The 24706-nt window shown below is 40.4% G+C and overlaps 3 protein-coding genes and 1 non-coding gene across 4 annotated transcripts; all 4 read right to left on the bottom strand.

Annotated features, from left to right (window-relative positions):
• Positions 1 to 78: 78 nt before the first annotated feature.
• Positions 79 to 7378, bottom strand: LOC115751763 (protein GAMETE EXPRESSED 2). The gene is made up of 17 exons (XM_030689746.2): positions 7268 to 7378; positions 6800 to 7126; positions 5954 to 6292; positions 5352 to 5678; positions 4755 to 4961; positions 4578 to 4663; positions 4350 to 4491; positions 3866 to 4174; positions 3549 to 3673; positions 3031 to 3248; positions 2711 to 2929; positions 2262 to 2491; positions 1600 to 1838; positions 1194 to 1350; positions 923 to 1086; positions 566 to 660; positions 79 to 217 (listed from the first exon to the last, which is right to left on the bottom strand). The coding sequence occupies exons 1-17, from the start codon at positions 7356 to 7358 to the stop codon at positions 79 to 81; spliced, it is 3414 nt and encodes a 1137-aa protein (XP_030545606.2). The 5' UTR covers positions 7359 to 7378.
• Positions 7379 to 12442: 5064 nt separating this feature from the next.
• Positions 12443 to 13085, bottom strand: LOC115751769 (major allergen Pru ar 1-like). The gene is made up of 2 exons (XM_030689756.2): positions 12847 to 13085; positions 12443 to 12732 (listed from the first exon to the last, which is right to left on the bottom strand). Exons 1-2 carry the CDS (start codon positions 13028 to 13030, stop codon positions 12443 to 12445), a joined length of 474 nt encoding a protein of 157 aa, XP_030545616.1. The 5' UTR covers positions 13031 to 13085.
• A 1273-nt stretch (positions 13086 to 14358) lies between these two features.
• On the bottom strand, positions 14359 to 14522 carry LOC115751813. The gene has a single exon (XR_004016677.1). It is a non-coding gene; the product is annotated as a U1 spliceosomal RNA (small nuclear RNA).
• On the bottom strand, positions 14359 to 18816 carry LOC115751790 (lipoamide acyltransferase component of branched-chain alpha-keto acid dehydrogenase complex, mitochondrial). Its single transcript, XM_030689787.2, has 8 exons — positions 18445 to 18816; positions 18106 to 18252; positions 17667 to 17792; positions 16850 to 17226; positions 16030 to 16277; positions 15816 to 15904; positions 15117 to 15344; positions 14359 to 14931 (listed from the first exon to the last, which is right to left on the bottom strand). The coding sequence occupies exons 1-8, from the start codon at positions 18646 to 18648 to the stop codon at positions 14818 to 14820; spliced, it is 1533 nt and encodes a 510-aa protein (XP_030545647.1). The 5' UTR covers positions 18649 to 18816; the 3' UTR covers positions 14359 to 14817.
• Positions 18817 to 24706: the final 5890 nt, after the last annotated feature.

Genomic DNA, 24706 nt, shown 5'->3' with positions numbered 1-24706 from the left:
TACGAACTCAGGAGCAGGTATCGAATCGATTTTGATCGCCTTTTACGTGATGTTGAACTCCAAAGACTCTTCAGAAGATCAAACCGCATCTTTGTATCCTTTGCCAATCGAAAGCGGAATGAAGCTGCGCTGTGGAGTTCCACGAGAAGGGCTGCTTGCTGATCGCGAGTAGTGTGCATCTCCGGTGGATGCTTCACCAAGGGAAATGCGGAGCGACCTGAACATTAACACAAACATTAAAACAAACCCCCAAGTCGGTTAAAAAAGAAACGAACACCAGAAGTCTCAGCACGTAGTAATTTCTTTCCATCACAATAAACAAGCAGCAAGGGCATGCACGCGAGAAGAGATCATAATACCTGTTAGGAGGGGAACAAGATGAATTGAAGTGTATTTTGAATGAAAAAGCTAGAAGACTCTTCCAGGTTAAAGCAAAATTTTCGTTCAAGTGGTCTCTATAAGAAGATGTTGCAGAAATTGTCTCTCTGCCGAGGAGAAACAATACCTAGGCTAGACTGGCATAGTTATAACACTGCCCAGAACGTTTGAAAGTACAAAGAATTACCGCTGTCGGAAATTAGAAGGCTGGCCACTGAGGAACAAACTGCTCGAGCAACATCCGGTGAAGCAATTTGCATTTTCTGAAGAATGCGAACTTGACTGAAAATGGCAGGAAATGAAAAGGGCATACACTTAATCAGGTCGATGCAAAGAGAAGGACAATGTGGGTAAACGATGCAGAATCCTTTTTGTTGAGCACCAAAACGAACAAAGTATGCAGAGCCTGATATGCCGGCTCAAAAAAGCTAGTCGACTTTCGACCTATGAAGCCAGGATTATGTCCAATTCTTGCTTCAGAATCTTCTCCAGTTACTAGAAACTGCGATCAGAAAAATGACTACGAGGTAAGTGAATCGCTTACAGTTTGATTTTGGACATCATGCGCATCAGTTGGACTCGGATTCCTGTGCTCACGGGGTCTCCTTTCGTTCACCAGAAGAACCGCACATTTGCAAGTGAAGTATAAGAGCGCAACACCGAGATAGGACATCAGAATGGATTCAATGATGATAGCTGATCCAAGTGCTGCAGCCCACACAACATAAATGACAGTTGAGTCAACAATGTATTCGTTAACAGTGACTAGTTGCCATTTCTACTCAAGATATAAAAACTGCATTGTGGCTACTTACAGTGAGCTAGCAGCGGAGTCATTGGATTTCTTCTGATCAGATTGACTGATGCTTCGGTGTACAGGGGCAATGATGACATGTCGGCACAATCTGGATAGCAACCATAGTTTCCTAAATCGTTTAGTGACAACGTTAACACAGCGCCATGTCCTCCACCCTGTAAAATTAAAGGCCACCTTGCTCTTAGGTAGTCTTTTTAAGTTAATATTGATCCTTTACGAAATATAAGCTGAAAAAACAGATTGCAGCCATGGCATCTGGGTTAATCCTGGAAAATAGTCTATTTCGGAGATAGGGAATGAGCATGAATACCGTCAGACAGGTCGAATGTGTATTCAATAAGGGATGTGTAGACATGGATGACGGAACGCATAAATTTGTCTAGGAAAATCAAAAGGCTACTCACGTGATAAACCAGTTGCTGCATTACATTGTTGCAATCCTCAACTCTTCCTCGGAACCTGATTCCAGCAGCTTGGACCTTAAAATGTTTCGAGATCGCGACATAAGTCTGAAGAGGTTGCCATTGATAAGTGATCCTGAGCTTCAGCTCTGTCGAGTTGATGAGCTCTGCCGGTAGGCTAGTCACCAAGAAGCCGTCACTTACTTCCGCTGAAAATTCGACTAGGAAAAGAGACCCACCACCTGAAATATAACCCGCCGACAAAGCATCGTGTCAACCATCTGCAACATAAATTGGCATTCCCTGGATAGGATCCCGAAGAAGAAGAGAAGAAAAGGAAAGCCAAGATATCTGCACTATATAACTTTGCCATCATAGCTTATATTATGTCATTCAGACGATGTTATGTACTTATTTGCACAATTAGCACCCCAAATCGGAGATTTAAATCTTAGAGTTTCCTCATTGACCAAATTAAAACACACTCGTTAGTCTTTTGATTTTAGAACAGAATTGCAGAAATAGGATTGAGCAAATTCCACAAGTTGTCAAAGAACAGTTTCAAGTTTCAACCAAAAGCCATATGAAGATATTGATTATCCCATTCTTATGGTCCAACTTGATCATAAATAAACAGATAAAAGAAGCAAGCTAAAGATCAAAACCTGGAAAGTGAAGAAGGTCCGGATCACCGGCAAAGAAGTCGAATTTATCTCTTTCCCTATCAAAGATCAAAGCTTCATCACCATTGAACTTCAGTATGACAAATTCAGGGACTTGAAAGAACGGAGGATCATTAATAGGTTCAACGATCACCGGTATATCCAAGTCGTTCTTTCCGTTTCCATTTCTAGCCGAGGCCCGGATTGTATCCTCACCACTAAAGTTCTGATTTCTGCAAAAAGGGGGGGACAAAAATTCCCCATAAGTAACTGGATTCTGTAAGTACTCTTAAGATTCGACCTAGTCATTAAACTAACAATATAACATCTATCTTGATGATGAAAATTTGAATAGGACACAAAATGTAGTGAAGTGAGAAGAACCCCATAAGCAAGTCAACACGCAATGCTGTTCTTCTCACACAAAGCATCAAGTGGAATCTTTGGAGTACCCGAGATACTGGAATGACTTTAGAGCTGAATTCACTGCTTCAACACGTCCCTGTAAAATTAGTTCCTTTGCTTCTCCGCTGTCTCTACTCACAGAAATCCCTCCCTGCCAGAATTCCATCAGCATGGGAGACAAAGAAACAGTCCCAAACCGTGCACTAAGACCGACAGATATGTTCGCTGTGAAGTCTGCATATGTTATCCTCAGACCAGAATAACCCCTGTAAAAAGAACAGATGTTCAGATCAGATACGAACAACATCAGGTCTAAAGAGCCTTGAAGAAAGCTGATGAGCGCGCTTAAGCTAAAAAAAACCGTCACCCGAATTTGGGGCAGGTTGTATCTTCAACAGCTTGCAGTTGAGTTGGAAAGGAGAGAAACTGGGGCGGAATTTTAAGCACTCCTATGCTTACATTAGCTGTTGCGTTATTGCCATTAACATCAGATATTGTGTAAATGAATGTGTCATTCCCGTAGTAATCTTTGTAAGGAGTGTATCTAAGGAGCCGTCCATACTGAAGTAGCGAACCATGACCTGGCTGACAAGTAAGACTCGTATCATACAGGATTCGCACAAGAAGCATCTTGGAAGGTCAGATTTGCAACAAAATCTCTACATCCACCTACAAATATCATGCTTTCATCGTCATATTGCAAAGTGACTAGAGGACAAACATAGAAATGGACTCAATGTCGCGATTTTTGTTGGTATTCACAGCACAGAAGAGCAGAAAATTTTACAGTACAGACTTGGGTCACACTCAACTGAGTAACTGGGCTACTAAGAACTAGAGGGACGCAAGGGAACAAAGAAAAGCATCACAGATAAGGTTCTCTACCTGAGAAAAGTAGATGATACTTGCGTTGTCCCCTGCAAAGTAATCATTTGCTAAGACCTCGACAGCGATTGACTCGTCCTCCCAAACAGATACCACATCTTCATAAGCTTTCGGAAAATACTCACCTGGGAGACATTGAAACTATGGATCATGAATATTTCAAAAGCAAACCTTTACTAAGGTCCAAATGGTTCTTTGTGCTTAGGGTCTTGCCATAGGCCTCAGAAAGCTTATTTTTCCATCTTCTCCGTTTCTTTTTATGACAATCTTTATAAAGCAAAATTATCTCATGATTTCAGCATTTGTTTTTTCCTTACTGCCATACACATTGATCCTCAGGGGAGACGGTGCAAAGCCGTTTCCATCAAGTGCTGCACTCATCTCGTAAGTTCCAACGTCTGGTGCAACATAGTAAACGGTATATGAACCGTCGTTGTTGTCTGTGAAATCCCAACTCGAAGATCCGGAACTGTTTGTCGAAACAATCTCCAATTTCAACCTTGAATGTTGTGAGACTACAGGGTTGTAGAATGTGTCCATCAGCCTCACTACGACTTCATTTTTAATCAGCTTCGGAACCTTAGCGTCATATTTCACTACTCCGGAAACTGACATGTTAACCTCACCTACAAAAAGTTGGGATCTCATTTACAAATATGTTCATACAAATTGTGGTTATATTTGGCTGGCAACCAGCAATAGAAAGATTGTGATTAGTAGGCAGCAAACAAAAGGACAGAGATTCACATTGACAACTCTAATTCTTTCTGAAAACTGGAAAACTTAACAACTTTTATGTACCTGCTCTCACTTCCTTCTTGATTGGATGACCATTATTCAGTAATACGTTTCCACAGTAGACATAAACATCGTAGATCCCACTCTTGTCAGGTGCATAAACAACATTGAAAGCACTGGCACGCGCATTCAAGCTCCTGCCAGACTGGTTCCAACACCAAAAAATAATTCACAAACGCATGAAAATGAAAAGAAAACTAACTGCTTCAGTCAAGCATAGTGACATCTTACATGGTTGGTGAGGTCAACAGATGGCCCGGGAGCAGCTGCTATCTGGCTCATAGCACCGAACTTTGATACTCTACTCGCTGCGCTTCCTAGCACAATTGTATGTTCTCATAAAAGGTGCACATGCACTATCAAAAGTAAAATGAGGAGATGGATGCAGCTGATGCACAATGTTCATACCATTGATCAACTGCACAGGGTATATGTGTGGCCATATAGTGTAAGAGTCGATTTCCCTTACGATTTGCACTCGGACCATGTCGACTTCGACTGGAGATGGGTACTGGAAAAGGTCATTCAAGTAGACTGAAAATTCCTCAGTCCCCCCCGCCATGGAGCTGTTTAAACCAGAACCATTTACAACGCTTTTTGATGCGTCACAATAACCTATTAAAGTTTAACACAATAACAGCTCAGAAAGGGGAAAAAATCAATTGGAAGCATAATAAACAGATCAAATCGACCCTTAAGGAATTCTTTTATCTTGCAGACATTTTGTCATCATAAACTAGTGTCTCAAGGTTGAGCCTCTTAATGGTCTCAAGGAGCCCTTGGATCTACTAGGGAGTGTCAATATGAAATCCTTGCAACACAGGAAAGAAGAAAACGTCCCCCTGTGCAACAAGTTCGGTGGGCGTTTCCTAATCATGAATTGACGTGTACTACGTCACATATAAATAGAAAGTAGTGCAAGTTTTGTTAAGAATTGCCAGACAAAAGCCCAGAAAGAGCATAATACGAGGCCAATCCAATGTAAGTAAAAAAAGCGACAAGCACCTGAGAAGACGGTAAAAGCATATGGCATGTTTGCTATGCTTTTGCCATGCTTCGCATCGAATATGCTGAGCACGAAGTTGCCTACTTCTACCGCGCTGAAGGAGAACAACTGTATTCCCGGTGCCACTTCTTCCAAGTGCAAATCCGCTATAGGAATGGACAAATTTGTGCCTTTTTCAACAACATCGACATCGAAAACATGTAGTCCTGGAATGAGGTTTCCGCTGTGATCCAGCTGGTGTATGAAGATTTCTACCTTCGAAAATATTTGCCAAGCAGTTGTGTCAGACTTCCACTTAGCTAAACAGCTGGAAACATCTAGAGGTCCTGGAATTCGACGCAAACCAGCCTAGTGTCTCAGTGCGAACAATATAATCATAAGAGTACAAGAAGCGAAACAGTGAAATGATGGATGTGAGGTCCAAGGTCAACAGAGTTTTCGCATCACGGCATAATCTACTAAAGATGTTGCCCAGATCTCAGCTGTCTGTCCACTGCTCTGGTAATCATTCTATATAGACACATTCATTTTGACATTTCAAATGCCAAACAGTTTGGCAGCCCCACTATCGGTTTCGAAAGATGCAGCGACTTGCACTGACCTGGATTCACTTGGAAGGGCAGGGGAGAGCCATTGAGGTTTTGTCCTCGCCCTAGAACCTGTAACAAGAAATTTCCGGCCATGGAAGCTGTGAACTCAATGATGATGTACCCGAATTCATTCCAACTCAAGGAACTGATGTTTGGTGTGCTTGCGACCGAATTATTTGCATAGAGTGAAGATAACGTGAAATTATACGAGTCTAGTGGCACGTCCGATGATGATATATTATTGCCAAATGCGTCCTTTGGAAGGACCAAGAGGGCTGCCTTTGTTCCCGCCACAAACTCATGCACAAGCCCAAGCCACGAGACGGGGAAGACAGATGTGTAGACAGGACCTTCAATTGAACAAGAGAGGATTGAGAAAGATAGAAGCTTTTGGAATAGGAGAGCAATTGAACAGTTTACGAAACATGAAAGATTAAGATGGAATTTAGTTTTCATGCAATCCAAAGGAGAGCAATTGCATGGAAATGAGACATTCATGACCGACACGCAAGAGAAGGGGAAGGGGACCAATTCCACAGGATCATCAACAGTTTATTTCCAGTTCATGTTTGTTAGAATAGTCCCATTTCTCCCATGACCTCGAATGAATTACAGAATTAAACTGGACGGTGAAATTGTGAAATGATCCCGACTGTGCACAAGCTGATGACCGACCAACAACTGAAAACAAGCCAAGCGAGTTATAACTAATCTCTTAGTACTATGAAATAATGTAAAGAAAGTCGCGATCTTTTTTCCATGATTAGAATGCACTCAAAGAGAAATTTTCACAGAAACCATGCACAGAAAAACTAAAAGAACCATTTCTTAAGAGAGAGAGGGGGGGGGGGAGGAACCTGGGACAACTTGGAAATGGAGAGATGAATCCATCACTTTGAAACTGCTCTCGCTTATGATCACATTGAACAAACCGGCCATGATGGGAGTGAAGACAATCCTCCAGTTGCTAGGATCACCCCCAAATTCCAAAAGCACCCCCGAAACATAGGAACTATTCCCTGTCTTGCCATTCACGGCGAGACTGGGCCTGAAACCGCTCGCTTCAAGCGAGGTGAAGTTGTCGACGTTGTCCATAACTTTGATGTTGATGGCCGCCGCATCACCGGCTCGGAACGTGTTGTTGTCGTACGACCAACTAAATGCAAAACTAGGCACTCCTCTTTCTGCTAGAGAGAGAGAGAGAGAGAGGGGGAGGGAGTCAGCGATGACATGACATATCTAAACTTCCATTCATGAAGCAGGGAAAGCAAAAAAAGATGGAAACTTTGAAGGGGGGTTGATGCATTGTCGCGAGCGAGTGTGACCTTGGGTTTGAGACGAGAAGGCAGTGGGAAGAGAAGAGAGAGCCATGACTACCACCATAAGCAAGGATGAGTCCTCTGAGTGAAATGCCATGATTACCACAGAAGAGAGAGAGAGAGAGAGAGTTTGAATTTTTCTATCAATGCTAGGGCCAGTGGAGAAGAAGTTTGTTGATCGAACGGATTGTATTTAGAGGCGAAGAGATGGAGAGTGATCGTGGCCGTTGGATTTTCGGCGGTTAGCGACGGTTGAGCATCGTAGAAGGAAGTGGGAAAACATTTCTTTCCTTCTCTTTTTCCTTACAGAGACACGGGTGAAAAAGAAATAGCAAAATTGCAAAAACCCCCCTGAACCTTACGATAATTACACATTTACTGCGCTTTACCCAGAACTCTCAATTTATCACCTTCGTCAACCTTTCCGTAATATTTTCGACCAACATGTGCATTCCACTCGAGTTTGAAAAATTAAAAATGTTTCAAACTACAACATTATCTTGTTTTTTTTTTTTTTCAAGGAAATCCCTTTTTCACCCGATTCTTTGATCTTAAGAATGCCGGTTTTAAGATCGAATTGCCTTTTTATAAGTGGAGATAGAATAAGGATAGTGTCAATGATAGAACTTAGTAAGAAAAATCGTTAAACTTTGAATGAATATACGGATAAACTAATTCTTAGAAATTTAAGTAAAATGGAAAAGGCAACAGCAACAACAAAAAAAAAGGGTCAAATTATAAAAGATCGTATGCTCATTATGTATTTTTTAGATGGTTAACTAATGTAAAAAAAGTGATGAATTATTAAAAATGTCTACAAATATCACATTGGATTTTGATTAGTCATTTCATTTTATGGATTGAGGATATCATTTCCTTTTAAAGTTAATCAATCATTTTCTTCGCATCAATCAAACATTGAAACAACATAACACGTAAACAATTTTTGTCAATATTTAACCTAATCACTTATTGAGAGGACTTCTTTAAATTTGATTAAGATAGTTTGTTAAGTATTAGGCATAAGCATGGGGATTTCGGAGGAGGTCTTCAGCAACTTTATGCATTTCCAAGGCTCTATTGTACAACAGGCGCTTGTCGTTTTGATCAGGCGAACTTTGTTCATTAGGCACTTCACTTATATCAGCAGATTTCAGCAACGAATTGACTTTACACAATCACAAAAGCAAACCAAGTGAACTTTCAAATAGAAAGATGCTCATTCGATAAGGATTGTGAAAGCATATGGCATTCATATCATGAGGCCCCGAGTGTCGCAATCAAGTGAAGGGAACTCGGATACTTTTAACAGGACACAGAGAATATCACGAGTAACTATTGAGCGGACTTCTTAAATTTATTTAAGAGAGCCTCTGAAGCTTCAAGCATAAGCATCGGAGTTTTGGAGGAGGTATGCTTCGACCACGTCCCCAAGACTTTTTCCTTGCCTACCTTAACGTCCTCTTCTTTGAGCTCAACATCGCCCTTGGTGTTGTACGTGTCCGTAACCTCGATCTTGCCTCCCGCCTTTCGGTGCTGGCTCAAATTTTACTTCGTGAACAATAGATTCAAACTTCATCTTGATATCGATTATGCTATGCTTGTACATTCTTGATACTCTTAAGCGGACGGCCTGTACTTGATACTCATACGATGTGTTTAAGCTATAAAAAAAAAAAAAAATCTCAAACTGGTACATCCGTGATAAATTTAGTCCAAACCGGTACGCCTATGATAAAATAACCCTCCATTAGTTTTTGTTAAATTTAATTGTCAAATTGATGAGTTGGATGACACGTGGCGGTTGACGGATGTACCAATTTGACATTTTTACCCTCCGTTTGTCACAGATGTATCGGTTTGGAGTTTTTCGTGGTATTAACCCAATTTAATGGAGGGTAAATTTATCACATGTGTATCGCTTTGAGATTCTTCATGGTAAAAAAAATTAGTTAAGGGTAAATTTGTCACAGATATATCAATTTTAGGGGTTTTTGATGGTAAAAAAAATAATTTAGAGTAAATTTGTCACTCGTGTGCCAATTTGAGATTTTTCGTGATAAAAAAATAGTTTGAAGTACATTTGTCACATGTGTATCAGTTTGTAATTTTTCGTGACATTAACCCTTCTTTTTAAATACTAACATATTTCTTTCTTTTAATGGTAAGAACCATTTTTTCTTTCTTTTGGTGGCGTTTGATTCTTGACATTGGAATTGCCCTCGATTTTAAGGAAGAAGACTCAAAAGGGGGAAGTTTAATTTTGAAGCGTAACAAACAAGTGACCTTAGTCGATCCTCAATCAATTTCTTTCATCTTGCGAAGATTATTTCTACATAAACCAAGGACTCGCTTTCTCTTTTCACCCACCTCTTCGGTTCCTTTTTTCCTCTTCCACTCCAAGCTCCCTAGACTGAGTGGAAATACCTCTCACTCGAGGGAGGCTTCATCTTCCCAACTCAAATTGAGATTTTTTCTTTCGCGATATGATCTGAGAGTATTTTATTGTTTTTATCTAGTTATTTTTTTTCCTTTCCTCATTGCCGATACTCTTTTTCTGCTTGTTGGGTGTATTTTCCGTTTTCATTGTTAGGAATCAACCCGCTGCTTCAGATCCTCCAACCAAGAAGGTCGATAGGTTTGAGGAGGAATACGATAAGTTCATATTGCACTAAAAGCAGTTATTCAAATTCTCTTAGTTTAGAAAGCTCGCATCTTCCGATCTAGATTTAGCTCTAGGAGCTCTTCTCTTCCGATCCAAATATAGATTTGAGAGTTCCTCCAAGGCGTTTTTGTGCTCCTTCAATCTCTCTCCATCTAGATCTAGATTTGTGAGCGTGTTCAACCTGTTTTTGGTGTCTTCATTAGGTGATAGTGTTTTAGGACGCTGAACCTAAGCATACACCGCCCATTGGACTAGTTGTAAGTATTGTAGGAGATTACGATGTGTGCTCATCACTGCTAATAATGTAAAGATTCGTTGATCGGCCGTTGGTCATCCTGTTTTGACGTAAGGACGTCCTCGTGAGATAAGAGTGTGCTCATCACATCAACTTGATGCTTTCTTGTGCTACTTTGCTGTTTTGAATTTACTCTATTCTGAATTCACGTCGAAAACATTTCAGCTACCCACTAGGAGGGAATCCATCCCTGTGCCACGAGTTCAGCACTGAATGGATAGTGTCACAAGTTTCAGTGCGAACCGTATAATCATAAAGAAGAAAAGGAAGCGAAACAGTGAAACGACTGATCTGCGGTCCCATATCCAACACAATTTTCACATCGCGGCAAAATAAATCAAGCATGTTTCCCGGATCTCAGCTGTCCGTACACCGGTCAGGCAATCTTTCTCTACTTTAACATTCGTTTTCGACATTGCAAATGCCAAAGTTTTTGGCAACCCCGCTGTTGCTTTTGAGAGATGCAGAAAAATGCACTCGCCTGGATTCACTTGGAAGGGAAGTGGAGGATCGTTGAGGTTCTGTCCTCACCCTAGAACCTGTAACGAGAAGTTTCCTGCCATTGAAGCTGTGAACTCGATGATGATGACATTACCCGAATTCATTCCAACTCAAGGAGCCGATGTTTGATGTGTTTGCGACCAAATTATTTGCATAGAGTAAAGATGTCGTGAAATAGTACGAGTCTAGTGGCACGACCCGACCAGCGATGATATGGTATTCCCAAATGCGTCCTTTGGACGGACCAACAGGGCTGGCTTTTTGTTACCGTCACAGACTCATGCACAAGCCCAAGCCACGAGACAGATGCGTGAACAAACATATGCCCGAGAAGAGGATCAGTCTCACCGGACCATCAATAGTATCCACAACAATTGGACTAAACATAAGCCCGCGCTGCTACGCCACAATGCCCATCTACCCGAAACTCGGACACCAAATTCTTTCCTCGAAATATTCACCAAACACCAAGAGCCCGAGAGCCCAAGTCCGAACCCTTTAACATATCCAAGAAGTTCAATTTTTTCATTCGGGAGACCGCCAAGAGAGAGCCGAAGTCTGAGATTGTGAACATATTCAGTTGGACACACCTTCACTCAACAGCTTAAGTCAACTAGTTATGGACCAATTAGTATATATTAACCGCTCAATACCACGTCAATTTTTTTATGTGAGATTTCTTTAACACAATCCACACGTGTATCTTAGCACAATGATTATGAAGACTGATCACGTACAAGTTGGTGACAAACAACTCCAAATAAGCCAAGCAAGCTATGAACTAATCTTTCTATGTGCTTTGTTTTTGAATTTCGATTAGTCATTTCTTTCGGTGAGTTGAGGATCTTTTATAGTTAATCAGTCATTTTTTCGCTATTTAAACCTTTAAATGTATATAATCAAGAACAGATTTTTTTTTTTTCATTTGAAATTGTTCTTGAGGCATTTTCCCTTTATATTTAATTTGGACTTATTATTAGTTTGCTTATTAGTTTTCTTTAAATATCTTATATAGTTCTATTAAATTGGATCTATATTTATCAAAATTTTATTTTTAACATTACTACTAATATTTACCTTTCTTCTATTAATAATTCAGTTAATTTAATTTTGTCGCATTTTCTATATTTTTTTCATTTTTAAAGGAAATTAAAGGTAAAAGAGAGATTTCTTTCAGAAAAAATAGATGAAAATATACTTATGCTCATTAAAAGTCATGTGCATTTCACATTAGACAACTATTGTGTAACAACTGAAAGTTCGGGGCCAACTACTAACGATATGATAGCACGCAATTCTTCCAATTCGGCGGGGCTTTTCCATAAGTGAATGATTATCCATTGTTTAATGAGTCCTAAATTCATGGGATTTTAGTGTCATCTTCTCAAAAGAATTACTTTTTACTCTAGTGAGTTTATATATATATATATATATAATTTAAGGAGCTATTTGTTTGTGAATGTCGATACCATGTGCCGCATAGCAACCCGGCTTCTCGTATTCGGTGTTTGCCGGTTCAATCATATTTTTTCCAGTTCAAGCCGGTTTAACCCGTTAGCATTTGATAATCCGGTTCAATCTCACACAACGATTCTAAAAATACTTATTGCGATTTAGCAAGATAAATAAAATGACATAACTCTTTTGGAAGAGACGTGTACCAGCATATAGAAATGAAGGAACTCGAATACTTCGAGTATTTAAGAGAGCCTTTGAAGCTTCAAGCATAGACGTTGGGGTTTTGGAGGAGGTATGCTTCGACGGCCTTGAACGTTCCCAAGATTTTCTCTTTGTCCACCTTAACGTCCTCTTCTTTGAGCTCAACATCACTTTTGGCGGAGCATGTGCCCGTAATCTTGCTCTTGCTCCCACCTTCCGGCGTCGGCTCAAATTTGACTTCATGAACAATGGATTCAAACTTCTCCTTCAGATCGATCATGGTATACCTGTAAGTGAGTGTCTCTTGGTTCAGATCATCCACGCGACTCTTGATGCTGATAATCCGACTGCCTATATCCAATAGGAGATCGTATCATGGCATAGTTGTATAAGCCGTAATATATCTTTCAGGTAGGCAACAAAAAAAAAAAAAGGCACATGGATATAGCAACAATGCATGATTACCTTCAATGACGTTGATCTGCTTAATGGTTCCAACCCCTCCATCGCCTTCGATAATGTCAACACTCTTGATAGCTTGAGGCATGAGTTTGGGGAACAGGTTATGAGAGTCCACAGCTATGGCCTTGAATAATCTTGCCGGAGGGATAGTGGAAATGTATTCATCTTTGAAAGCGAACACGCCCATGATGTTTTTTGTTAGGTTGTTGCAAGAGAAATACAGACAGTGCGATCCAAGAAAGTGAAGTTGAGGAGGTTTTTTGAGCTTGGGATGGAAGATATGAGAATGACAATTTATTCACGGGGTTGGAGGGGAAGAGCCCCAATTTTCTTCCGAAGTAACTAATTTGTCACGAATCAACATCTAGAAAACCCGAAGTGACACATTGGTCCAAGCTCGATCCCAGCGCATAACCTACCCTCTAAAGCTAACTCTAAAATCTCCTAACTACTCCGCTTTATAGATGTAATTATAAACATCAAACGATTGCTTTCAAAACTTACTTTTAAGGTAAAAAGATCTTAAAATCATAGCAAAAGTCTTGTACATCGATCGCCCACATGCTTGGAAATTCATTTCCTGCTAACGCGTCAATTTATTGGTCTATACTACACATGGACACCATTTTTCCCTTCACTGCAACATTTTCTAAAATCCATCCGATTCTCAACTTTTATTTTTTTTTAGTTAATATCACAATTACTAATATGATTTACTAGGTCCACCAAACATGCACACGTGGCGTGAGTCATGAATCGTGTTTATCTATATATACGTATATATCAATCTATATATATATAAGATAAAAAATTTGAGTGGTCGGTCTCACTTTTTGCCTTTCCAAAGTATCCATTTTCAAATGAAGACATCAATTACATATGAGGCTTGAAGATGGTAAAGCACCTTCAATCTCTTTCTTATCTTGCAGTTTAGCCATTTGATGCATTACTAAATTGTGACCAAAAAGGAGGGAGAGCCCCTTCAGTGTCTTCTCTTATCATAGGTGGAAGTTGTTCCTATGTCATCTTTCTCCATGATACGTCGTTTTCTATTATCCTATTTCGGAAGGAGCAATTATTCTAAACTATAGATCTTAGACATAGACACCACTAGTGTGCTACAAAATGGCACGAACAGGACGGCCATGACGGCACATGCAGATCGTGTGCTTGTTCTTGTCCGGGCCCTCCATTTCAATTTCAACTAAACGGTCCTCCATTCCATTTTCAACTAAACGGAATTTGCCGTGTAGATGGAAAATTGTCAATTGAATAGTTCATCATTCTTAATTTGTGCCAACAAATGCAGCAGATCTTACTCAGATCAGAGTCTTATCTTATGAATAAGGACAATCGACATAACGTCAGACAAGCAGCGATTAAGCTTCCTGTATTACGTTCTAGACCTGTCGAAGACCCAGGCCCAAAACCAACTGGGCCTCCAAAATGCAAGGCCCATGGCCAACTGAGCAAATGTAATACCAGCACGAACAACATAATTGGACTAGGAATTGGACAGGGGCCGCGCGAACGCAGGCCCCCACTGCCACAAATTATGACGTAGGCTCAGCCGCTTTGGGCTGACCTTAGATTAGCACCCCTCCGTAAAGTGCAATGGAGGTCACTAACCTAGGCCATGGGCCTCCTTGATCGCCCATCGACCCCGTCCAGGTAAGTATGTTGCAACGCCAGGCGAGGTTGAGTCTTATTCTCTCTCTACCTCCTCTCTCTTCAGCAGCAATCTATGTGGGACACGACAGGGTCCTAAGATACTTCACCCTGTCGTGTCATGTGCAAAGTCTAAATGGCTTTTTCTCGGTTAGAATCACTTCAACCCCAGCACTGCATGGTAATCTAAGTTTCGTCTTTTCAGACATGTACATTCTGTTGGTCGCCAAAACAACTAAAACAGCTCTTTTTATTGCCATGTACACAGACACAAAGGAGATACGGTGACCTGTATTTGTTGCTGGATCACCTCATTTGCAACATCAGCAACTCCGGTTTTTCCACATATTGCTTCCACTCGTTGCAAAATCTGGCCACCGTAGCTCCGTCCAAGACTCTGTGATCCGCACCCACGTTTACCTAATTTAAGCAACAAAGACTTGTGTGAGACGCAATGATTTACTCATCGAATGATAAGATTTCATCCCGTCCCGTTACTTATGTAACGTGGCTTATTGAATGCAGCTAACCAGATCGAGATGCTATTCTTTGCAGGCAATGCAAAATGTTCTTTCTATTTCCTTCCGTAAATTGTTCCTACTTACAGTCATGATAGACACTGGATACACGTCTCCATCATCTGCAAACTGTGGAGCATTCTGGATCCGCCCGACTGCAATGATGGCAACTTCAGGCAAGTTCAGAAGAGGGGAACCAAACTTCCCACCGATTGCTCCAATGTTGCTCAACGTTATCGTTCCGCCAGATACATCTTCTGGATTGAGCTTGTTATTCAAAGCAAATTGTTGCAACCGTGACAGCTCCTTTGTTATCTTATCACATCATAAGCAGGTGTTAGCCTTAAAGCAGTGGCTTCTTGTTGGTATGATTCGTATTAGTAATAAGAAAGAAAACTCCCCCATGCAAACCATATTAAGATTCATCCATTACTGGGAGAGAGGTGCAGTTCAATTGAGCAGCAGTACTTCGCCTAAAAATTATAGTGCATGAGTAATTCTAGCAACTGGATGTGGGCTTGAATAACGGAAGACATAAATGCTGGCAAGAAGCATTTGTCAAGGACATCTTTTATGTGTTATGCATGAACAACATCAAACAGATTGGAATCTGGATTTCAAAAAGAAAGGTCACTCACTCCTCATGTTGTCTCCTAAATTTTCTTGCTATTATTCTCTCACAGTAAAGAAGTGACAGACTTCCAGATAATTGAAAGTAAATAATTTAATAATTGAATGAAGAGAGGTGACATTCAATGTCGCTTATGTGAAAATAGTAAAACTGACCTCCAAGATAGACAGAGACTGAACATTTTTAATATTCGGTACAACAAGACCGTTTGGAGTGGCCATCGCAATTCCTATATTGTGCGAACCTGCAGGAAAGAACATCCAGTTTTTCTAGTAATCCAAAGAAAAATCAAATAGTATCAATCATGACTAATTTCTAGCATCCACAGGGTAAAGTCAAACTAGCAATCCCCAAGCCAAAGCAGCTAACCTTTAAGGATGACTTCAAGTGATTCCTCATTGAAGCAACTGTTCATTATGGGATATTTGCTTAAAGCCATTGAAAGTGACTTTATCAACAGCGGTAGAAAAGTGTGCTTGACATCTGGATCTGTGTTATTGTCCTGGAAAGATGCTTTAAGCTCCACCAGAGCATCACAGTTTATCTCCTCTACATAATGAAAATGTGGTACTTTTGCAGCCAGAGACATTGATTTGACCATTGCTCGCTGGAATCCCCTGAAAGAACACGTGAGAGCTACTCTGTTTAAATAAATTTTAGTGAGCTACTAAAAAGACCTCATGCCACAGAAATTTTCCCTGGAGACTGCTGAACAAAAAAGGGGAAGACAAAAGCAGTAGCAGATGAATCTAACAAATCGATGTCTAGTATCTTAGGCAGCCAAGCGATTAATATTGTTGAATCCTTTATCCTTGTTTTACAATGAAAATATTGTCATGAAGAAAGCGGCGCCTGGACAATGGAAATAACCATATCATGCACCTGAAAGACAATGATTAAATCCCACGACCAAGTTATGGAGGCTTATCTATGAGATCTTATCAGAATTCTGTAAGCTTATGTGTACTCTTTACGCATAACAATCTAACCAGACAAAAAGAAACCCCGATTGATCCCAAATTTACTTTCAGAAAATCCAGGGCATGGCAATACCCCTCAAAGAGACTGAAACAATGAAAACATCATCACTACCACGTTTTCCATCACGGATAAGCCATACTATCTACTCTGCTCACTGCTCGCATTTGCAGGCCCCGAAAGATAATTGTTATGCTAAATCAAAGCTCACCTCAAGGGGATCGTTTCATCATTATAATGCCATCCAGATTTAGCTGATACATTATGGTGAGTCTGTGCTCCTTCCGGTAACTGCTCCTCGTGATCAGTACCCGGAGAGGTAGAACTACCTTCCATAATTCTTTTGTCAGCAGCATATCTAAGAACATCTTCCTTTAGCACTCTGCCATCCCTTCCAGTACCATGCACATCAGTTATGTCTATGCCATATTCTTTGGCAAGACCTCGAACTGCTGGTGTTGACAGGACTCCACATTTTTTGCTTTTTATCATCTCAGAAGTTGGAGAATTGACATTTTCTAAACCACCACAATCCTCCATCAGAAGATGTGGATCCTCAACAGCCATCTTTAGAAGAGTCTCTCCAACCTACAGTAAGCAAACTTGAAAGCATAAAAACTAGCTAGAGTGTCTCTCCGTAGTTTACAAATAAAAGCTAACTCAAAAAAGGAAGGAACAAATCTTTAATAACAAAAGCATTCCTATAATAATAATATAATCTAAAAGAACTCCACTAAATGCTAAGATCTACACTTTGCCTATTACTCATATTCCTGATGCCTACATCCTTGTCAAGGATGTATGGCCTCAATAACACCCTACAAGTGTGACGCGGATCATGTAGGTTTGACATGTGATTCTTTGCAATATGTAATGTTATTATGAAAGTCGAAATGCGATTCTTTCCAAGTTCTGTAGCAACAATTTCGCTATCCATTTGCTCTGAGTGTTTTTATTGCTTACCAGATAACAACTCCAGACTGAAAATCATGAGATCAGAAGAAAACAACATATTGGCTAATTCTTACCTTCACTATATCACCAGGAATGCAATTAATGTGGGCAACTTTTCCTTTGTACCGACTTGTTATTTCTATGGTCGCTTTATCACTCTGAACTTCACAAAGTGGTTGGAATTCCTCGATCAGATCCCCCTGTCAGAATAAAATGTCAATTCCTAAATATCGCAACTCATTTTTCGCATTTTATATCTACATATGCATGTATGCCTGTGGGTGAACAAAGGTAAGACGCTTTTTAATACAGCGTACTTCCATAATTCAGTTAAACATCCTTATTGCAGAAATCACTCGTCTATATCCATCTACCTAGCAATAAGACAGACATTCTTCACTTTATCAGCATGTAGCAACAACATTTCAAGACTAATGATTCCACGGCCACGCTTCAGCTATGCTTGTATTCATCTCTCAGAATACAGATTCAAAGCTTGCTTAACAGACTCACCTCTTGAACAAACCATTTGAGAAGCTCGCACTCAGCGATGCCTTCACCTGTCTGTGCCAATGGCACATCGACCATTCCAGCAACAGGAGCATCCCTCAACGCATCGCTCGAAAAGCCACACGCCTTCATTCTGCACAAATCTTCGAACTACACAACCGAAGGAGAAACAAACAACACGAAACCATCGAACAATCAATTTCGGTAATCCCCACAACTCAAACCAGATTAACCGACACTCTTCCGTCGCCTACACAAAAATTCCTTTCATGTCGCATCGATCGAACTCACAGAAACTAACAAACTCGAGCAAACCGCATGCGACGCGCCACAGATACTCACTCGGAATCGAAGATCGCTCGAGAGAAACGCCGCAGTCGCGAGGGGAGCGCGGCTCGACTTCGCGCAGCCGCTCCGAGCGGGAGGTCTTCCGAGCTCCGGCGCCGCGAAGCCCGGCGAAGGACACGGGACTTGACAGGCCGCCGGGATCGGCCACCGCCGGCCGTAACTCCGCCGCAGTTCGCGCCAAGCTCTCCGGCCGATCATCGTCCCTGTCGCCGATGGGGATATTCCGGCCGAAATCCGATTTATCGGGGACCGAGTGGGTGATGATGTATTTTCAGATTTTCCTGACTTTGGTTGGACTCGGGAGACCCCAGTTTCGGCCTCGCGGTAGATGAGAGATTAGTTTATGGCACATGGCACATTTGGCAGACAGCGACGACAGCGAAGAGTGAAGACCAGAACATGGGATGGTTGCTCGATAAGCGTGTGCCGTTTGCATGACCTGGCTGTTTATATCTGCCACGTCATCAGCGCTTACATATTCATTGGATAATCTTACGACATTATAACAACGTGCGGATTTTGCTCATCTCGATGCTTTAGTGAGAAATCCAGATAAGGATGCGAAGTGCCATCATTTTTTTAATAAGAATCTAAAATGAATTGTATTACAAAATAAAAGTTTGAAGTGATTATGTCGGTTTCAAATAAGGGTTTGAAATGGCCATAACAATTTCAAATAACGGCCTAACCTCGTCGGTTCGCTAAGGGTGCGTATGGTAACGCTCCAGAAACGTGTTTGGTAAAAAAGTGTTCATAAAGTGTTCCGGGAACACTTTTCAGAAACGGGAACACTTTTGGAGCAGAAACGAGAAATAAAAAATATTTGTTTCTTTGTTCTCGGAACACTTTTTATCAAAACTTTTGAACACATTTTATAACGTAAGAGGAACACTTTTTGCAACCCCATGTTCCTAGACTACTCCTTCACACTCTCAAAGACGACGACTTTTTATCAAAGCTTTTAAACACTTTTTTTTTTGTAGTTACCAAACACGTTTACGTTCCCAAAAATCGTAGTCGGGAACAGAAATAGAAAAAAGTGTTTCTGTTCCAAAAGTTGTTCCGGAAACGGAAACGTTACCATACGCACCATAAATATTCCAACCAATCATGGGCATTTTCGTTCGAATACAAATCAATTATATTTTAGTTTTTCATATTTTCTTTTCTTTTTTCATATTTCTATTTTTTTCACTACTGCAGCAGGCGAGGGACACAACCCTCACCTGTGAGCGGCGAGGGTGGCCCCTTGCCCAGCCCTGTTCAAGATCGTCGGTCGCCACCAGCCGACCGGGAAGAGGAAAGAAAAAACAGAAAAAGAAAAAGAAAAGAAAAATAGGAAATAATAAAAAATTCAAAAAATTAAAATATGTATATGACGAAAATGTCCTTAACCGGACATAAGGTCACACCTTTTTTAAGACTCATTATGGCCACTCTAAGCTCTTATTTGAGAAAATGATGGCATTTTATACTGTTATTTGAGAAAATGCCCACTTTAGGCCCTTAATTGAAATTTTCCATAGTTTTTTTTTTATCCGAGAATTTTCCATAGTTTACTAAGAATAAAAAATTACCCCAAAAAAATTTAGATCCATTGTATGAATATCAATTTATTCTTAAACCTTTCAATTGATCAATTTAGTCCAAATTATTTTGACGGTTTCCTATCAATTTTTGGTCTACGATCATTGACGCAGATGTCGCCAACCATAACGTGCACAATATGTTGCATTTTATTTTTCTTCTTCCTTCAACAGTCACCGGTCTTCAACAACCGGCCACATGCGAAGGTTAGTGATCGACGAAAAAAGAAGAGACAAAAAGAAAAAAAGAAAGAGAAAAGAGAAAAAGAAAAGAACAAGAAAAAGAAAGAAAAAACTCAATTTTTTTTTTAATTTTATCCACGTCAATGCCTCCAATACAATGTCGGACAGCCAACATCCACATGAACGATTGTTAGTCAAAACAGGCCACTATATTAGCAAGTTATTAAAAGATTTACAGCTAAATTGATCAAATTAAAATGTCAAGAACCGAATTAGCATTCGTACAATAAGTGTAGAACTTTTTTGATACTTACAAGATTCCCTTGAATAAGGTCGTCTCTTAATGTGTGTGCATCGGACAATTGGAAGAGGAAAAAAACACTTCTTTTGTGCATATCAATTTAGCATTACTTAGGAGGGCTACTACGATAACCCAAGTGTCAAGTTGGATTAGATAGGACAAATCTTCGAATAGGCGCATAATATGTCCCGTTTTATTTTTTGTTTTGATAGTCAAGTGGTGTTTGGGCCAACTTTTTTTTTCAATGATCTTGTGTTGTTGCTTAGTAAGGCAGCTAACAAACCTAGTGGTCTCGTTTTCAAGTGACCCGTGCGATGGTGGCGGTGGCATAAGATTTCTTCGTCATCGTCGCCTCTCTCTCTCTCTCTCTCTCTCTCTCTCGGGGAAACGCCATAAGGGTGGTTGCCTTAAATAGAAGAGAATATTCACTGGTTTGCAAATGCCACGTTGGTTTGCATTTTTTTTCATCTTGAACGAATTAGAAATTGACACGTGTATACCGATGTTGAGCCCCAACCTTTCTGTCTCCCTCCACTGTTGCCACCGGCGGAGTTACGAGCTGCGCGTCCCAGGCGACCACTGCCAAGTGTCCAACCCTCTCTGTCATCTTTTGAAGTTAGTGTTCCTTCCTTTAACTTTGTTGCCACATATCAGATTAGGAGTCATAGTGCAGTGACGGAGTGGCAAATCTGAAAAGTTGACCATCGTCGCTCAACCAGCGATTGTCGCTGGAGCCATGGTTGCAGATCTGGAAATCCCGTCGCGAGGAAATGACAACTCAAGGACCGCCATTTTAATGGGAAGGAATCTTCCCCTCGAATCACCTTAATATCGATATGGAGAGTCTCCCTTAGTTGCTAGGGTTGAGATCTGGGAGAGGAGGGGAAGAGAGAGAAAATCTTATGTTTGCATTTATTTTGTTTTTCTGTAATTCCAAATCGGTATCTATGCGTCAAGTCTTAATTATATATGGAAAAAAAAAAAAAGCATGCTACATCAGTGCTTAACTTGGCACTTTGAAACCACAAGATGCATGGTGGGGAATTCTCGATGAGAAAACCCATAGATAAATGGCTAATATTTGAATGGGAAAAAGAGTGGATCTACAGGGTCCCAAGTAAATCGGCTTAGTCGAATCCCTAAGCACTTACTCAAACTCAAAAATAAATAGGAACATAGTTCCAATAGAAGGAACCAAGGACCAATAGAAAATGATACTTTGAATCATAAAACTATAATGAAATATTCCGAAGATCGTGAGAAGGATAAAAAAAAATTTCATTGCTTTAAGCACTGGCTAGCCCTTATCGACGATCGGTAGTGACCCCAACTAAGGGCCATAGAGGCCCATAAAGCGATGCCCAAAGGCATGGGCCATACCTCCTCCAGAGCCACAACGAAGCCCACTAACAAATCGGAGTTAAGTCAACCGGCCCAGAAGACGTACATGAACACCGAACATATTAATCAATGGAGATTCACGTAGTTTACCAACCAAAGATAAAGGAGGAGCCTCCCATGAGGGAAATATGCTCATTCCTATGGAGCACTTCTTGATTAGCCTGCCGCGAAGCGGACCGGAGGAAACACCGCATCGTTTTATTTTTGGATAACACGAGTTTATCCCGACTTTTTAGTCACCGAATTCCCCGAAAGAGCATGCATGGAAAATCGCCATATCGGTTCGTATCGAGTAAGGCTCTGCTCACAAGATGATTGCCTTGGCCCTCAAGATTACCGCGAACGAGAGATGTTTGGATCCAAATGCTAGAAGGGTGGCAACAAGATACCCTATATTTAAACACAATCAACGATCGTTACGGATCGGCCAATCATTCCATGAGTCGAGACCTATGATTCGATTTTCATCGGACTGTCATCCGCCTAATCACCTTAATAGTGATCTTTCTTCACCATCTTGCCGTCCATCTATGGTGAAGTGGGCTTCCCTGAACGTGGTTCTACCTTCATGCAAAGACAAACTTGATTGAAAAGCACATCAACATCACATACGGACATCACGTTCCTCGTTGTAAACGTGCGAATCGTCGATTTGTACATTCATTTCATCTTCACATCCTTCCTGAAAACACTTTGGATGCTCATACGTTTCTGCCGTTAAAATATAATAATGGATCGAAAAGGGGGAGTGAGTATGTTACTAGATTAGGTTAAAGGCATGGTAATCTCACGTGCCCTCGCATGTGATTTGGTACATAGCCCTTCCTTTGACACTTGACATATCTGGGAAGCATCATCTCTAGCTAAGCTATTCGTAGTTGAGAATATGCCATCGGCTTGGAGGGTTGCTTTCTATGCGTCTAAACTGGAAAAAAAATTGATGGATATGGCTAAACAGCCTTGCGCTAATAAGTGTTTTGAATCTCAAAAATACAAAGTAACATGAACAAAATCTTTGTGTTCAACATGTCTATGAAATGATGCATTTACCTGTATATTACCTATCATTTCCTTTTCTCTTCTTTTTTCCATTCTTCGGGGCCAATTTCTGTTCAACCTTGAGATGTTAGTCGAGTTATTCAGTACTTGATTTGAATACGGTTGATCCATGTTGGAATCGTGACGCTTCCCATTCAGAGTAACCTCGAGGCATGCCCACTATTCCGTGGTGGAGTACCCTTGCTCAATGCATGTGAATAGGACGGTTTGCATGCTTTCCCAAAATTTAGTCAAATTGATGGTTAGCTTAATATGGTTATTTAGTAAATTTCCAAGTTCTTTAGCAAAAGCCAAATACGAGGAATTGGGATCATTTATAATCTTAATTAGGATCCGTTTGTTTCATAAAAAATTAATAATTTAAAAAATATTTTCTTAAAAATGATCACTTGGCATGTTTTTCTTTTTAACTGATTTGGGATGAGCAAATAGGTAGACGTATACAATGTTAGCATAGCAAGTGATGAGACCAGACGATGTGGACAATATCTTGAGCATTGGCAGAGGTGCTCCCCCACTAACGTTTTCCGACTGTTGGGAGGAGACCATCACCCTTTGTATCCAAATAAAACAAAAGTAAGTTGACTATGCAGCGTACAAGGAGACACTAGTGCTATATCTAGTAAGAAATGTCAAACTCATGGACCCACCAGAAACCCTAATTTCATTCAGTATTATCTTCGTAATCATCTTATGTTCTTGACCAAGCTCGTGGTTGATGAGTTACTTAAGACTATATCCATAGGCTAGTAGTCTCTGTTGATGAAACATTTGCCTCTCTAACAAGAAAATGCTAGGTATATTGAAGCGAGACCAAGGTACATTATGTAGGGGAGATGTGTGTCCAAGGGGGTGAGCATGGTTCCATAATAAAATTGAAAATCGGTGAGCCGTATCAATGGGAACTCATCCGATTCCAGGTTTTAGGACATGCAAGGTCGGTTCCAAGATCGGTTTCGAAGAATAGGTTTTAGGTTATAGGTGGAACCTCGAATTTCGAACTATTTTTTGTATTTTTCTTATTCTATGTCTTTGCGCGATTTTGAAGTATTTTATTGCATCCGGTGATGAGTGCTAAATATATAACTATTAGTCCGAGCTTTCATTTCTGGAAATAATCATAATTAAGACTTTTATTTTGTTAATGTTTCGTATAATTCGTGTGTCTAAATATGAGTTGTGGCCAATGGGTTGTAACAGCAAATGGTGGTCATTAGAGGAGATGATTCACTACATCGTCTAATTAAAAATACAGGGGGAACTTGGGTAGACATTAAAATCAGTGACAATATAGGTTTCCGGTTCGAAAAATTGGAGAATCGGATCTGACAGTTAGGTTCTAATTTCCAGGTGAAATCTAGACTAATCTTGCAACCGCTCACCCTTTTAATGTCCGATAATCCTTGGTCAGTGACATTACTATTGGTTCTTTTTACGTCTCTCTAATCACATTCGAGAGCGACAAACATAAAATATTCATGAAATCCAAGTGACGTGCTATTTGTGCTCTAGACTCCTTGATGATCCATGCTCTTTGTCATTGGTTAGGGGTGAAGCGGAGATATGACGATTGTTTGATGTTTTCTTCTTCTAATTCTTTATGTTTTTGGATTCGTGGTGGTTTGAGCTTTTCCTTGCTTGCTATTGCTGAGACCGACCTTGGGACCAGTTATAAAAGCTTATTAACAAATCCAAATCAAATGCAAAAGAAAATGTTTCCATTGAC

The sequence above is a fragment of the Rhodamnia argentea genome, chromosome 1 (genome assembly GCF_020921035.1).
Source record: "Rhodamnia argentea isolate NSW1041297 chromosome 1, ASM2092103v1, whole genome shotgun sequence".
In the NCBI taxonomy this organism is placed as follows: domain Eukaryota; kingdom Viridiplantae; phylum Streptophyta; class Magnoliopsida; order Myrtales; family Myrtaceae; genus Rhodamnia; species Rhodamnia argentea.
This window is presented reverse-complemented; position numbering and strand designations above follow the sequence as displayed.